Below are 15,439 nucleotides of genomic sequence, written 5' to 3'. Positions count from 1 at the left end.
TCAGTTGATGTCTCTGCTCTTCTTACTGAAGCCGCTATCTCTCCTCTTCCCCTGTAGCCACTGCCTTTGCTGTTCCCCCTGCAGCAGATGACTCTACTCTTCCCACTGTAACCACTGTCTGTCATTCCCCCCTGTAGCCAATGCCACTCCTCTTCCTCCTGTAGCTGCTGTCTCTGCTCTTTCCCCTGTAGCCTTTGTCTCTCCTCTTTCTCCTATGGCAGATGTTCCTGCTCTTCTTGTAGCCGTTGCCTTTGCTTTTCACCCTGTAGCCGATGTCTCTGCTCTTCCCCCAGTAGCCACTGTCTCTTCTTTTCCCCCTATAGCCGATGTCTCTCCTCTTCCCCCTGTAACTGATGTTTCTGTTCTTCCCCCTGTAACTGATGTTCTGTTCTTCCACCTGTAGCCAATGTCTCTCCTCTTACCCCTGTAGCCTCAGTCAATCCTCTTTCCCATCTCTCCTCTCAGTTGTTGTCTCTGCTCTTCTCTCTGTAGCCGCTATTTCTCCTCTTCCCCCTGAAGCCACTGACTTTTCTGTTCCCCCTGCAGCAGATGACTCTACTCTTCCCAAATGGACCACTGTCTCTCATTCCCCTTGTAGCCAATGCCACTCCTCTTCCCCCTGTAGCTGCTGTCTCTGCTCTTCCCCCTGCAGGCCATTGTCTCTCCTCTTTCTCCTATAGCTGATGTTCCTGCTCTTCTCCCTGTAGCTGCTGCCTTTCCTCTTCACCCTATAGCCGCTGCCTTTGCTCTTCCCCCTGTAGCTGCTGTCCCTTTTATGCCCACTGTAGCTGATGTCTCTGCTCTTCTCCCTGTGGCTACTGTCTCATTTCCCCCTGAAACTGATGTGTCTGTTCTTCCTCCTGTAACTGATATTTTTGTTCTTCCCCCTGTAGCAGATGTCTCTCCTCTTACCCCTGTAGCCGCAGTTGCTCCTCTTTCGTTTGTCTCTTCTCTCAGTTGATGTCTCTGCTCTTCCCCCTGTAGCTGCTGTCTTTGCTCTTCCTCATGTAGCCGCTGTCTCTGCTCTTCTCCCTGTAGCCACTATCTTTGCTCTTCTCCCTGTAGCTGCTGTCTCTGCTCTTCTCCCTGTAGCCGCTGTCTTTGCTCTTCCGCTTGTAGCTGCTGTCTTTGCTCTTCTCCCTGTAGCTGCTGTCTCTGCTCTTCTCCCTGTAGCCGCTGTCTCTGCTCTTCTCCCTGTAGCCACTATCTTTGATCTTCACCCTGTAGCCGCTGTCTCTGCTCTTCTCCGTGTAGCTGCTGTTTTTGCTCTTCCTCATGTAGCCGCTGCCTCTGCTCTTCTCCCTGTAGCTGTTGTCTTTGCTCTTCCCCATATAGCCACTGTCTCTGCTCTTCTCCCTGTAGCAGCTGTCTTTGCTCTTCCCCATATAGCCGCTGTCTCTGCTCTTCTCCCTGTAGCCACCGCGTTCTTTGCTCTTCCCCCTGTATCCGCTATCTCTGCTCTTCTCCCTGTAGCCGCTGTCTTTTCTCTTCCCCATATAGCCACTGTCTCTGCTCTTCTCCCTGTAGCCGCTGTTTTTGCTCTTCCCCATGTAGCTGCTGTCTCTACTCTTTTCCCTGTAGCCGCTGTCTTTGCTCTATCCCCTGTACCTGCTGTTTTTGCACTTCCCCCTGTAGCTGCTGTATTTGCTTTTTCCCATGTAGCCACTGTCTCTGCTCTTCTCCCTGTAGCTGGTCTTTGCTCTTCCCCCTGTAGCTGCTGTCTTTGCGCTTCCCAATATAGCTACTGTCTCTGCTCTTCTCCCTGTAGCCGCTGTCTTTTCTCTTCCCCATATAACCACTGTCTCTGCTCTTCTCCCTGTAGCCGCTGTCTTTGCTCTTCCCCATGTAGCTGCTGTCTCTACTCTTTTCCCTGTAGCTGCTGTCTTTGCTCTTCCCCCTGTACCTGCTGTTTTTGCACTTCCCCCTGTAGCTGCTGTCTTTGCTTTTTCCCATGTAGCCACTGTCTCTGCTCTTCTCCCTGTAGCTGGACTTTGCTCTTCCCCCTGTAGCTGCTGTCTTTGCGCTTCCCAATATAGCTACTGTCTCTGCTCTTCTCCCTGTAGCCGCTGTCTTTGCTCTTCCCCCTGTAGCTGCTGTCTCTGCTCTTCTCCCTGTAGCTGCTGTCTTTGCTCTTCCTCATGTAGCCGCTGCCTCTGCTCTTCTCCCTGTAGATGCTGTCTTTGCTCTTCCCCATATAGCCACTGTCTCTGCTCTTCTCCCTGTAGCCGCTGTCTTTGCTCTTCCCCATATAGCCGCTGTCTCTGCTCTTCTCCCTGTAGCCGCCGCTGTCTTTGCTCTTCCCCCTGTATCCGCTGTCTCAACTCTTCTCCCTGTAGCCACTGTCTTTTCTCTTCCCCATATAGCCACTGTCTCTGCTCTTCTCCCTGTAGCCGCTGTCTTTGCTCTTCCCCATGTAGCTGCTGTCTCTACTCTTTTCCCTGTAGCCGCTGTCTTTGCTCTTCCCCCTGTACCTGCTGTTTTTGCACTTCCCCCTGTAGCTGCTGTCTTTGCTCTTCCCCATTAGCTACTGTCTCTGCTCTTCTCCCTGTAGCCGCTGTCTTTGCTCTTTGCCATATAGCCGCTGTCTCTGTTCTTCTCCCTGTAGCCGCCGCTGTCTTTGCTCTTCCCCCTGTATCCGCTGTCTCTGCTCTTCTCCCTGTAGCCGCTGTCTTTTCTCTTCCCCATATAGCCACTGTCTCTGCTCTTCTCCCTGTAGCCACTGTCTTTGCTCTTCCCCATGTAGCTGCTGTCTCTACTCTTCTCCCTGTAGCCACTGTCTTTCCTCTTCCCCATATAGCCGCTGTCTCTGCTCTTCTCCCTGTAGCCGCTGTCTTTTCTCTTCCCCATATAGCCACTGTCTCTGCTCTTCTCCCTGCAGTCGCTGTCTTTGCTCTTCCCCCTGTAGCTGCTGTCTTTGCTCTTGCCCATGTAGCCACTGTCTCTGCTCTTCTCCCAGTAGCCGCTGTTTTTGCTCTTCCCTCTGTAGCCGCTGTCACTGCTCTTCTCCCTGTAGCCGCTGTCTTTGCTCTTCCCTCTGTAGCCGCTGTCTCTGTTCTTCTCCCTGTAGCCGCTGTCTCCGCTCTTCTCCCTGTATCTACTGTCTTTGCTCTTCTCCCTGTAGCTGCTGTCTCTGCTCTTCTCCCTGTAGCCGCTGTCTTTGCTCTTCGCCATATAGCCACTGTCTCTGCTCTTCTCCCTGTAGCCGCTGTCTTTGCTCTTCCCCATGTAGCCACTGTCTCTGCTCTTCTCCCTGTAGATGCTGTCTCTGCTCTTCTTCCTGTAGCCGCTGTCTTTGCTGTTCCCCATACAGCCACTGTCTCTACTCTTCTCCCTGCAGCCGCTGTCTTTGCTCTTCCCTCTGTAGCCGCTGTCTCTGTTCTTCTCCCTGTAGCCGCTGTCTCTGCTTTTCTCCCTGTAGCCACTGTCTTTGCTCTTCCCCCTGTAGCTGCTGTCTTTGCTCTTCCTCATATAGCCTCTCTTCCTCATGTCTCTGCTCTTCTACCTATATCCACTGTCTTTGCTCTTCCCCATGTAGCTGCTGTCTCTACTCTTTTCCCTGTAGCCGCTGTCTTTGCTCTTCCCCCTGTACCTGCTGTTTTTGCACTTCTCCCTGTAGCTGGTCTTTGCTCTTCCCACTGTAGCTGCTGTCTTTGCTCTTCCCAATATAGCTACTGTCTCTACTCTTCTCCCTGTAGCCGCTGTCTTTGCTCTTCCCCCTGTAGCCACTGTCTCTGCTCTTCTCCCTGTAGCCGCTGTCTTTGCTCTTCCCTCTGTAGCCGCTGTCTCTGTTCTTCTCCCTGTAGCCGCTGTCTCTGCTTTTCTCCCTGTAGCCGCTGTCTTTGCTCTTCCCCCTGTAGCTGCTTTCTTTGCTCTTCCTCATGTAGCCGCTGTCTCCGCTTTTCTCCCTGTATCTACTGTCTTTGCTCTTCTCCCTGTAGCGGCTGTCTCTGCTCTTCTCCCTGTAGCCACTGTCTTTGCTCTTCCCCATATAGCCACTGTCTCTGCTCTTCTCCTTGTAGCCGCTGTCTTTGCTCTTCCCCATGTAGCCACTGTCTCTGCTCTTCTCCCTGTAGATGCTGTCTCTGCTCTTCTCCCTGTAACCGCTGTCTTTGCTGTTCCCCATATAGCCACTGTCTCTGCTCTTCTCCCTGTAGCCGCTGTCTTTGCTCTTCCCCATGTAGCCACTGTATCTGCTCTTCTCCCTGTAGATGCTGTCTCTGCTCTTCTCCCTGTATACGCTGTCTCTGCTTTTCTCTCTGTAGCCGCAGTCTTTGCTCTTCCCCCTGTAGCTGCTGTCTTTGCTCTTCCTCATGTAGCCACTGTCTCTGCTCTTCTCCCTGTATCTACTGTCTCTGCTCTTCTCCCTGTAGCCGCTGTCTTTGCTCTTCCCCATATAGCTACTGTCTCTGCTCTTCTCCCTGTAGCCGCTGTCTTTGCTCTTCCCCATGTAGCCACTGTATCTGCTCTTCTCCCTGTAGATGCTGTCTCTGCTCTTCTCCCTGTAGCCGCTGTCTTTGCTCTTCCCCCTGTAGCTGCTGTCTTTGCTCTTCCCCATGTAGCCACTGTCTCTGCTCTTCTCCCTATAGCCGCCGCTGTCTTTGCTCTCCCCCCTGCATTCTCTGTCTCTGCTCTTCTCCCTGTAGCCGCTGTCTTTGCTCTTCCCTCTGTAGCCGCTGTCTCTGTTCTTCTCCCTGTAGCCGCTGTCTCTGCTTTTCTCCCTGTAGCCACTGTCTTTGCTCTTCCACCTGTAGCTGCTGTCTTTGCTCTTCCTCATGTAGCCGCTCTTCCTCATGTCTCTGCTCTTCTCCCTGTATCCACTGTCTTTGCTCTTCTCTCTGTAGCCGCTGTCTCTGCCCTTCTCCCTGTAGCCGCTGTCTTTGCTCTTCCCCATGCCGCTCTTCCTCATGTCTCTGCTCTTCTCCCTGTATCCACTGTCTTTGCTCTTCTCCCTGTAGCCGCTGTCTCTGCTTTTCTCCCTGTAGCCGCTGTCTTTGCTCTTCCCCATGTAGCCGCTGTCTCTACTGTTCTCCCTGTAGCCGCTGTCTTTGCTCTTCCCCATGTAGCCGCTGTCTCTGCTCTTCTCCCTGTAGCCGCCGCTGTCTTTGCCCTCCCCCCCTGCATCCACTGTCTCTGCTCTTCTCCCTGTAGCCACTGTCTCTGCTCTTCTCCCTGTAGCTGCTGTCTCTGCTCTTCTCCCTGTAGCCGCTGTATTTTCTCTTCTCTCTGTAGCCGCTGTCTTTGCTCTTCCCCCTGTAGCCGCTGTATTTTCTCTTCTCTCTGTAGCCGCTGTCTTTGCTCTTCTCCCTGTAGCCGCTGTCTTTGCTCTTCTCCCTGTAGCCGCTGTCTCTTCTCCCTGTAGCCGCTGTCTTTGCTCTTCTCCCTGTAGCCGCTGTCTCTGCTCTTCTCCCTGTAGCCACTGTCTTTGCTCTTCTCCCTGTAGCCTCTGTCTTTGCTCTTCTCCATGTAGCCGCTGTCTCTGCTCTTCTCCCTGTAGCCACTGTCTTTGCTCTTCTCCCTGTAGCCGCTGTCTTTGCTCTTCCCCACATAGCTACTGTCTCTGCTCTTCCCCCTGTAGCTGCTGTCTCTGCTCTTCTCCCTGTAGCCGCTGTCTCTGCTCTTCCCCTGTAGCTGCTGTCTTTTCTCTTCTCCCTGTAGCCGCTGTCTCTTCTCCCTGTAGCCGCTGTCTTTTCTCTTCCCCATATAGCAGCTGTCTCTGCTCTTCCCCCTGTAGCCGCTGTCTCTGCTCTTCTCCCTGTAGCCGCTGTCTCTGCTCTTCCCCTGTAGCCGCTGACTTTTCTCTTCTCCCTGTAGCTGCCGCTGTCTTTGCTGTTCCCCCTATAGCCGCTGTCTCTGCTCTTCCCCCTGTAGCTGCTGTCTTTGCTCTTCCCCTTGTAGCTGCTGTCTTTGCTCTTCTTCCTGTAGCTGCCGCTGTCTTTGCTGTTCCCCCTGTAGCCGCTGTCTCTGCTCTTCCCCCTGTAGCTGCTGTCTTTGCTCTTCCCCCTGTAGCCGCTGTCTCTGCTTTTCTCCCTGTAGCCGCTGTCTTTGCTCTTCCCCATATAGCCACTGTCTCTGCTCTTCTCCCTGTAGCCGCTGTCTTTGCTCTTCCCCCTGTAGCTGCTGTCTTTGCTCTTCCCCATGTAGCCACTGTCTCTGCTCTTCTCCCTGTAGCCGCTGTCTTTGCTCTTCCCTCTGTAGCCACTGTCTCTGCTCTTCTCCCTGTAGCCGCTGTCTTTGCTCTTCCCTCTGTAGCCGCTGTCTCTGTTCTTCTTCCTGTAGCCGCTGTTTCTGCTTTTCTCTTTGTAGCCGCTGTCTTTGCTCTTGCCCCTGTAGCTGCTGTCTTTGCTCTTCCTCATGTAGCCGCTGTATCCGCTCTTCTCCCTGTATCTACTGTCTTTGCTCTTCTCCCTGTAGCCGCTGTCTCTGCTTTTCTCCCTGTAGCCGCTGTCTTTGCTCTTCCCCATATAGCCACTGTCTCTGCTCTTCTTCCTGTAGCCACTGTCTTTGCTCTTCCCCATGTAGCCACTGTCTCTGCTCTTCTCCCTGTAGATGCTGTCTCTGCTTTTCTCCTTGTAGCCGCTGTCTTTGCTCTTCCCCATATAGCCACTGTCTCTGCTCTTCTCCCTGTAGCCGCTTTCTTTGCTCTTCCATCTGTAGCTGCTGTCACTGCTCTTCTCCCTGTAGCCGCTGTCTTTGCTCTTCGCTCTGTAGCCGCTGTCTCTGTTGTTCTCCCTGTAGCCGCTGTCTCTGCTTTTCTCCCTGTAGCCGCTGTCTTTGCTCTTCCCTCTGTAGCCGCTGTCTTTGCTCTTCCCCATGTAGCCACTGTCTCTGCTCTTCTCCCTGTAGATGCTGTCTCTGCTCTTCTCCCTGTAGCCGCTGTCTTTGCTGTTCCCCATATAGCCACTGTCTTTACTCTTCTCCCTGTAGCCACTGTCTTTGCTCTTTCCCTTATAGCTGCTGTCTTTGCTCTTCCCCATGTAGCCGCTGTCTCTACTCTTCTCACTGTAGCCGCTGTCTCTGCTCTTCTTCCTGTAGCCGCTGTCTTTGCTCTTCCCCCTGTAGCTGCTGTCTTTGCTCTTCCTCATGTAGCCGCTGTCTCTGCTCTTCTCCCTGTAGCCACTGTCTTTGCTCTTCTCCCTGTAGCCGCTGTCTCTGCTTTTCTCCCTGTAGACGCTGTCTTTGCTCTTCCCCATATAGCCGCTGTCTCTGCTCTTCTCCCTGTATACGCTGTCTCTGCTTTTCTCTCTGTAGCCGCAGTCTTTGCTCTTCCCCATATAGCCACTGTCTCTGCTCTTCTTCCTGTAGCCACTGTCTTTGCTCTTCCCCATGTAGCCACTGTCTCTGCTCTTCTCCCTGTAGATGCTGTCTCTGCTCTTCTCCCTGTAGCCGCTGTCTTTGCTGTTCCCCATATAGCCACTGTCTCTACTCTTCTCCCTGTAGCCGCTGTCTTTGCTCTTCCCCTTATAGCTGCTGTCTTTGCTCTTCCCCATGTAGCCGCTGTCTCTACTCTTCTCACTGTAGCCGCTGTCTCTGCTCTTCTCCCTGTAGCCACTGTCTCTGCTCTTCTCCCTGTAGCCACTGTCTTTGCTCTTCTCCCTGTAGCCGCTGTCTCTGCTTTTCTCCTTGTAGCCGCTGTCTTTGCTCTTCCCCATATAGCCACTGTCTCTGCTCTTCTCCCTGTAGCCGCTGTCTTTGCTCTTCCCCCTGTAGCTGCTGTCTTTGCTCTTCCCCATGTAGCCACTGTCTCTGCTCTTCTCCCTGTAGCCGCTTTCTTTGCTCTTCCATCTGTAGCTGCTGTCACTGCTCTTCTCCCTGTAGCCGCTGTCTTTGCTCTTCGCTCTGTAGCCGCAGTCTCTGTTCTTCTCCCTGTAGCCGCTGTCTCTGCTTTTCTCCCTGTAGCCGCTGTCTTTGCTCTTCCCTCTGTAGCCGCTGTCTTTGCTCTTCCCCATGTAGCCACTGTCTCTGCTCTTCTCCCTGTAGATGCTGTCTCTGCTCTTCTCCCTGTAGCCGTTGTCTTTGCTGTTCCCCATATAGCCACTGTCTTTACTCTTCTCCCTGTAGCCACTGTCTTTGCTCTTTCCCTTATAGCTGCTGTCTTTGCTCTTCCCCATGTAGCCGCTGTCTCTACTCTTCTCACTGTAGCCGCTGTCTCTGCTCTTCTTCCTGTAGCCGCTGTCTTTGCTCTTCCCCCTGTAGCTGCTGTCTTTGCTCTTCCTCATGTAGCCGCTGTCTCTGCTCTTCTCCCTGTAGCCACTGTCTTTGCTCTTCTCCCTGTAGCCGCTGTCTCTGCTTTTCTCCCTGTAGACGCTGTCTTTGCTCTTCCCCATATAGCCGCTGTCTCTGCTCTTCTCCCTGTATACGCTGTCTCTGCTTTTCTCTCTGTAGCCGCAGTCTTTGCTCTTCCCCTTGTAGCTGCTGTCTTTGCTCTTCCCCCTGTAGCCGCTGTCTTTGCTCTTCCCCCTGTAGCCGCTGTCTTTGCTCTTCCCCCTGTAGCCGCTGTCTCTGCTCTTCCCCTGTAGCCGCTGACTTTTCTCTTCCCACTGTAGCTGCTGTCTTTGCTCTTCCCCCTGTAGCCGCTGTCTTTGCTCTTCCCCCTGTAGCCGCTGGCTCCGCTCTTCCCCCATCTCTGCTTGCAGTTGATGTCTTCTCCCTGTAGCCGCTGTCTTTGCTCTTCCCCCTGTAGCCGCTGTCTCTGCTCTTCCCCTGTAGCCGCTGACTTTTCTCTTCTTCCTGTAGCTGCCGCTCTCTTTGCTCTTCCCCCTGTAGCCGCTGTCTTTGCTCTTCCCCCTGTAGCCGCTGTCTTTGCTCTTCCCCCTGTAGCCGCTGTCTCTGCTCTTCCCCTGTAGCCGCTGGCTCCGCTCTTCCCCCATCTCTGCTTGCAGTTGATGTCTTCTCCCTGTAGCCGCTGTCTTTGCTCTTCCCCCTGTAGCCGCTGTCTCTGCTCTTCCCCTGTAGCCGCTGACTTTTCTCTTCTTCCTGTAGCTGCCGCTCTCTTTGCTCTTCCCCCTGTAGCCGCTGTCTTTGCTCTTCCCCCTGTAGCCGCTGTCTTTGCTCTTCTCCCTGTAGCCGCTGTCTCTGCTTTTCTCCCTGTAGACGCTGTCTTTGCTCTTCCCCATATAGCCGCTGTCTCTGCTCTTCTCCCTGTATACGCTGTCTCTGCTTTTCTCTCTGTAGCCGCAGTCTTTGCTCTTCCCCATATAGCCACTGTCTCTGCTCTTCTTCCTGTAGCCACTGTCTTTGCTCTTCCCCATGTAGCCACTGTCTCTGCTCTTCTCCCTGTAGATGCTGTCTCTGCTCTTCTCCCTGTAGCCGCTGTCTTTGCTGTTCCCCATATAGCCACTGTCTCTACTCTTCTCCCTGTAGCCGCTGTCTTTGCTCTTCCCCTTATAGCTGCTGTCTTTGCTCTTCCCCATGTAGCCGCTGTCTCTACTCTTCTCACTGTAGCCGCTGTCTCTGCTCTTCTCCCTGTAGCCACTGTCTCTGCTCTTCTCCCTGTAGCCACTGTCTTTGCTCTTCTCCCTGTAGCCGCTGTCTCTGCTTTTCTCCTTGTAGCCGCTGTCTTTGCTCTTCCCCATATAGCCACTGTCTCTGCTCTTCTCCCTGTAGCCGCTGTCTTTGCTCTTCCCCCTGTAGCTGCTGTCTTTGCTCTTCCCCATGTAGCCACTGTCTCTGCTCTTCTCCCTGTAGCCGCTTTCTTTGCTCTTCCATCTGTAGCTGCTGTCACTGCTCTTCTCCCTGTAGCCGCTGTCTTTGCTCTTCGCTCTGTAGCCGCAGTCTCTGTTCTTCTCCCTGTAGCCGCTGTCTCTGCTTTTCTCCCTGTAGCCGCTGTCTTTGCTCTTCCCTCTGTAGCCGCTGTCTTTGCTCTTCCCCATGTAGCCACTGTCTCTGCTCTTCTCCCTGTAGATGCTGTCTCTGCTCTTCTCCCTGTAGCCGTTGTCTTTGCTGTTCCCCATATAGCCACTGTCTTTACTCTTCTCCCTGTAGCCACTGTCTTTGCTCTTTCCCTTATAGCTGCTGTCTTTGCTCTTCCCCATGTAGCCGCTGTCTCTACTCTTCTCACTGTAGCCGCTGTCTCTGCTCTTCTTCCTGTAGCCGCTGTCTTTGCTCTTCCCCCTGTAGCTGCTGTCTTTGCTCTTCCTCATGTAGCCGCTGTCTCTGCTCTTCTCCCTGTAGCCACTGTCTTTGCTCTTCTCCCTGTAGCCGCTGTCTCTGCTTTTCTCCCTGTAGACGCTGTCTTTGCTCTTCCCCATATAGCCGCTGTCTCTGCTCTTCTCCCTGTATACGCTGTCTCTGCTTTTCTCTCTGTAGCCGCAGTCTTTGCTCTTCCCCTTGTAGCTGCTGTCTTTGCTCTTCCCCCTGTAGCCGCTGTCTTTGCTCTTCCCCCTGTAGCCGCTGTCTTTGCTCTTCCCCCTGTAGCCGCTGTCTCTGCTCTTCCCCTGTAGCCGCTGACTTTTCTCTTCCCCCTGTAGCTGCTGTCTTTGCTCTTCCCCCTGTAGCCGCTGTCTTTGCTCTTCCCCCTGTAGCCGCTGGCTCCGCTCTTCCCCCATCTCTGCTTGCAGTTGATGTCTTCTCCCTGTAGCCGCTGTCTTTGCTCTTCCCCCTGTAGCCGCTGTCTCTGCTCTTCCCCTGTAGCCGCTGACTTTTCTCTTCTTCCTGTAGCTGCCGCTCTCTTTGCTCTTCCCCCTGTAGCCGCTGTCTTTGCTCTTCCCCCTGTAGCCGCTGTCTTTGCTCTTCCCCCTGTAGCCGCTGTCTCTGCTCTTCCCCTGTAGCCGCTCACTTTTCTCTTCTCCCTGTAGCTGCCGCTGTCTTTGCTGTTCCCCCTGTAGCCGCTGTCTCTGCTCTTCCCCCTGTAGCTGCTGTCTTTGCTCTTCCCCTTGTAGCTGCTGTCTTTGCTCTTCCCCCTGTAGCCGCTGTCTTTGCTCTTCCCCCTGTAGCCGCTGTCTTTGCTCTTCCCCCTGTAGCCGCTGTCTCTGCTCTTCCCCTGTAGCCGCTGACTTTTCTCTTCCCCCTGTAGCTGCTGTCTTTGCTCTTCCCCCTGTAGCCGCTGTCTTTGCTCTTCCCCCTGTAGCCGCTGGCTCCGCTCTTCCCCCATCTCTGCTTGCAGTTGATGTCTTCTCCCTGTAGCCGCTGTCTTTCCTCTTCCCCCTGTAGCCGCTGTCTCTGCTCTTCCCCTGTAGCCGCTGACTTTTCTCTTCTTCCTGTAGCTGCCGCTCTCTTTACTCTTCCCCCTGTAGCCGCTGTCTTTGCTCTTCCCCCTGTAGCCGCTGTCTCTGCTCTTCCCCCTGTAGCCGCTGACTTTGCTCTTCCCCCTGTAGCCGCTGTCTTTGCTCTTCCCCCTGTAGCCGCTGTCTCTGCTCTTCCCCTGTAGCCGCTGACTTTTCTCTTCTCCCTGTAGCTGCCGCTGTCTTTGCTGTTCCCCCTGTAGCCGCTTTCTTTGCTCTTCCCCCTGTAGCCGCTGTCTTTGCTCTTCTCCCTGTAGCCGCTGTCTTTGCTCTTCCCCCTGTAGCCGCTGTCTCTGCTCTTCCCCTGTAGCCGCTGACTTTTCTCTTCTCCCTGTAGCTGCCGCTGTCTTTGCTCTTCCCCCTGTAGCCGCTTTCTTTGCTCTTCCCCCTGTAGCCGCTGTCTTTGCTCTTCTCCCTGTAGCCGCTGTCTTTGCTCTTCCCCCTGTAGCCGCTGGCTCTGCTCTTCCCCCTGTAGCCGCTGTCTTTGCTCTTCCCCCTGTAGCCGCTGGCTCCGCTCTTCCCCTGTAGCCGCTGACTTTTCTCTTCCCCCTGTAGTTGCTGTCTTTGCTCTTCCCCCTGTAGCCGCTGTCTCTGCTCTTCCCCTGTAGCCGCTGACTTTTCTCTTCTCCCTGTAGCTGCCGCTGGCTCCGCTCTTCCCCCTGTAGCTGCCGCTGGCTCCGCTCTTCCCCCTGTAGCCGCTGGCTCCGCTCTTCCCCCAGTAGCCGCTGTCTTTGCTCTTCCCCCTGTAGCCGCTGGCTCCGCTCTTCCCCCATCTCTGCTTGCAGTTGATGTCTTCTCCCGTGTCGCTCTTCTTCCGTCTCTGCTCTCAGTCCAGGTTTTCGGAAGCTCGGGTCACGTGGTGTGCTGCCATCCAGCCCGTGCCGCTGTCTCTGGATTCTTTGGGTGGTATCAAATAATTGCTTAATATGCTTATTGCCCACAGCCCGCCCTGCCCCCTCCCTTGCCCTTTGCAGCGATGCCAGGCAGAGGGAACCAGGGCGCGCTGCTAATTTGGACGTGATCACTGCTGGGTGTTTGGAGCCACAACCTCATTAGACCTGAACCAACAGAGGGGATTAATGGGACGCTATTCTAGGTGCTAATAGGATTGCTGGGCTCCAGTGACAGCAGGGGAGGGAGGGAGGCAGAGCAGAGCGAAGAAGGATGGCGCTGCCACCTCGAGCTGTCAATGTTATCTCTATGTGCCGCTCACAAATGGTGCTCTGCTGACAAGACACGCCGAGGACACAGCCGGGAGAGGAGGGAGGACAGCGGGTCACAGGGCAGGACGGCAGATGCCCGGGAAGCCCAATTTCATGATCGCATGCAGAGGTGTGAGGGGGGGCATCGGAGGGGAGATACAAGGGGGGAGGCAAAATGAAATACCAGAAATACCTGACTGTGCTGCAGATGGCGATCGGAGTGACTCCATCCAACAGGGGCAACATTCTACCTATCAAGAGGAAGCTGTGGTGAGTACGAGCCCGTCATGGCTGTAATGACTGTGCATGCTCCATTTACCGGGGACATGTGTATGCAGCGTGCTGCATTGGGGGTGCTGATCGGTATGGTGCACCGGGCATGTATACGGCAGGGTGCAGTGATTGGCGCACAGATGGGCATGGTACCTCTCTATGGCTGCCTGTCTGCATGGACGGTGCATTGTCTCCAGCATGTATAATAGATGCTGAGGCTGATGGATACCGGCAGCTGTGCGCCTGCTGCGGTGTCTGTGCGCCATGCATGCTGCACAGGGAGACCGAAAATGAGGACTGGGGCGTGATATGATGTGTGGTATATACTGGTGATATATTGTATATATGGTGTGTGGTGATATACTGCATGTATGGTGTGTGGTGTTTTACTGCATGTATGGTGTGTGGTATATACACTGGTGATATATTGTATATATGGTGTGTGGTGATATACTGCATGTATGGTGTGTGGTATATACTGGTGATATATTGTATATGTGGTGTGTGGTGATATACTGCATGTATGGTGTGTGGTATATACTGGTGATATATTGTATATATGGTGTGTGGTGATATACTGCATGTATGATGTGTGGTATATACTGGTGATATATTGTATATATGGTGTGTGGTGATATACTGCATGTATGGTGTGTGGTATATACATTGGTGATATATTGTATATATGGTGTGTGGTGATATACTGCATGTATGGTGTGTGGTGTTTTACTGCATGTATGGTGTGTGGTATATACACTGGTGATATATTGTATATATGGTGTGTGGTGATATACTGCATGTATGATGTGTGGTATATACTGGTGATATATTGTATATATGGTGTGTGGTGATATACTGCATGTATGGTGTGTGGTATATACATTGGTGATATATTGTATATATGGTGTGTGGTGATATACTGCATGTATGGTGTGTGGTGTTTTACTGCATGTATGGTGTGTGGTATATACACTGGTGATATATTGTATATATGGTGTGTGGTGATATACTGCATGTATGATGTGTGGTATATACTGGTGATATATTGTATATATGGTGTGTGGTGATATACTGCATGTATGGTGTGTGGTATATACATTGGTGATATATTGTATATATGGTGTGTGGTGATATACTGCATGTATGGTGTGTGGTATATACATTGGTGATATATTGTATATATGGTGTGTGGTGATATAGTGTATATATGGTGTGTGGTGATTTGCTCTATATAAGGTATGTTCTGACAATGTATGTAAGGTGGGTGTATGTAAGGTATGTAAGGTGTGTGGGGTGAAATACAGTAAAAATGGTGTGTGGTAATATACTATATATATATGCTGTGTAGTGATATACTGTATATACAGTGTTGCAATATACTGTATATATGATGTGTGGTGATATACTGTGTACACACGTGACATAGTCTATATGGTGTGTGATGGTTTCTGTATATATGGCATGTGGGGTGATATGCTGTAAATATGGTGTGATATACTGTATATATAGTGTGTGGTGTCATATATTGTATATATACTGTGTTGGGTAATATAGTGTAAATATGGTGTGTGGTGATATACTATATATTATTGTCTGTGACAATATACTGTATGTATAGTATGTGGTGATATACTGTGTATACTACATATATGATGTGTGGTGATAAATTGTATTTACACGTGATATATTGTATATATGGTATGTGGTGATATACTGTATATATGGTGTGGGGTGATATACTATTTATATGATGTGAAGTGTGCTATACTGTATATATGGTATTTGGTGTGATATACTGTATTTATGGTGTGTGATATTTTGTAAATATACTGTGTCTATGGTGTGTGATGATATAATATATATATATATAGATATATATATATATATATCTATGTATATATATATATATATACTGTGTGGGGTGATATACTGTATATATGGTGTGTGGTGATATACTGTATATATGCTGGATGGCAATATACTATAAATACAGCACGTGGCAATCTACTGTATAAATGATGTGTGGTGATATACTGTATATACACTGATGACATATTGTATATATAGTGTGTAGTGAAATACTGTATATATACTGTGTGGGGTGATATACTGTATATATTCTGTGTGGTGATATATTGTATATATGTTTCGTGGTAATATTCTGTATATATACTGTGTGGTGATACACTGTATATATGGTGAATATACTGTTTATACACTGTGTGGCGATATATTGTATATACAGTGTGTGGCGATATAGTGCATATGTGATGTGTGGTGATATACTGTATATATGGTGTGTGGTGTGATATACAGTATATATGGTGCATGGTTATATTGTATATATATCCACTCACTATATACTAGGGACTGCCGGCGTCCAGCAGGGGAGCAATTTGCTTTTATCAATATTGAGCCAGCCTCTGCTGCAAGGTAGGGACTGTCCTTAGGGTGACATTAGGGCCCTGTAGGAAGCATATAGATTATCATAATCCATATCTAGTATATTGATCCTTGCGGATACTGTAATGGGATATTTCGGTACCTTTTTATTCCTTGTGAGGTTTATAACCAAATTTTTTTTAATTAAATTAACCCCTTCAAGCCCAAACCTTCATGACCAGGCCATTTTTTTCAATCCTGACCAGTGTCACTTTATGCTGTAATAATTCTGGAACACTTCAACATATCCCAGTGATTTTTAGATTGTTTTTCCATGGCATAATATACTTCATGATAACGGTA

At 51.2% G+C, this 15,439-nt stretch overlaps 1 protein-coding gene across 14 annotated transcripts in view; it reads left to right on the top strand.

Annotated features, from left to right (window-relative positions):
* The window catches only part of TJP1 (tight junction protein 1), a 739,774-nt gene that overhangs the window by 156,472 nt on the left and 567,863 nt on the right, over positions 1-15,439 (top strand). For 4 of the 14 annotated variants that reach the window (XM_075345695.1, XM_075345704.1, XM_075345694.1 and 1 more), the window contains exon 1: positions 12,576-12,691. The exons of 9 other annotated variants lie outside the window; for them this stretch is intronic. In XM_075345695.1, the coding sequence (XP_075201810.1) occupies positions 12,597-12,691 (95 nt within the window). In that variant the 5' untranslated portion in view covers positions 12,576-12,596. Of the gene's footprint in view, positions 1-12,574; positions 12,692-15,439 lie in introns of those variants that run through there. One more of the 14 variants, XM_075345690.1, reaches the window with a different exon arrangement.

Source organism: Anomaloglossus baeobatrachus, chromosome 4 (assembly GCF_048569485.1).
Source record: "Anomaloglossus baeobatrachus isolate aAnoBae1 chromosome 4, aAnoBae1.hap1, whole genome shotgun sequence".
Taxonomy (NCBI): Eukaryota; Metazoa; Chordata; class Amphibia; order Anura; family Aromobatidae; genus Anomaloglossus; species Anomaloglossus baeobatrachus.
Note: the sequence above shows the minus strand (reverse complement) of the source record. Positions and strands in the feature narration are given on the sequence as shown.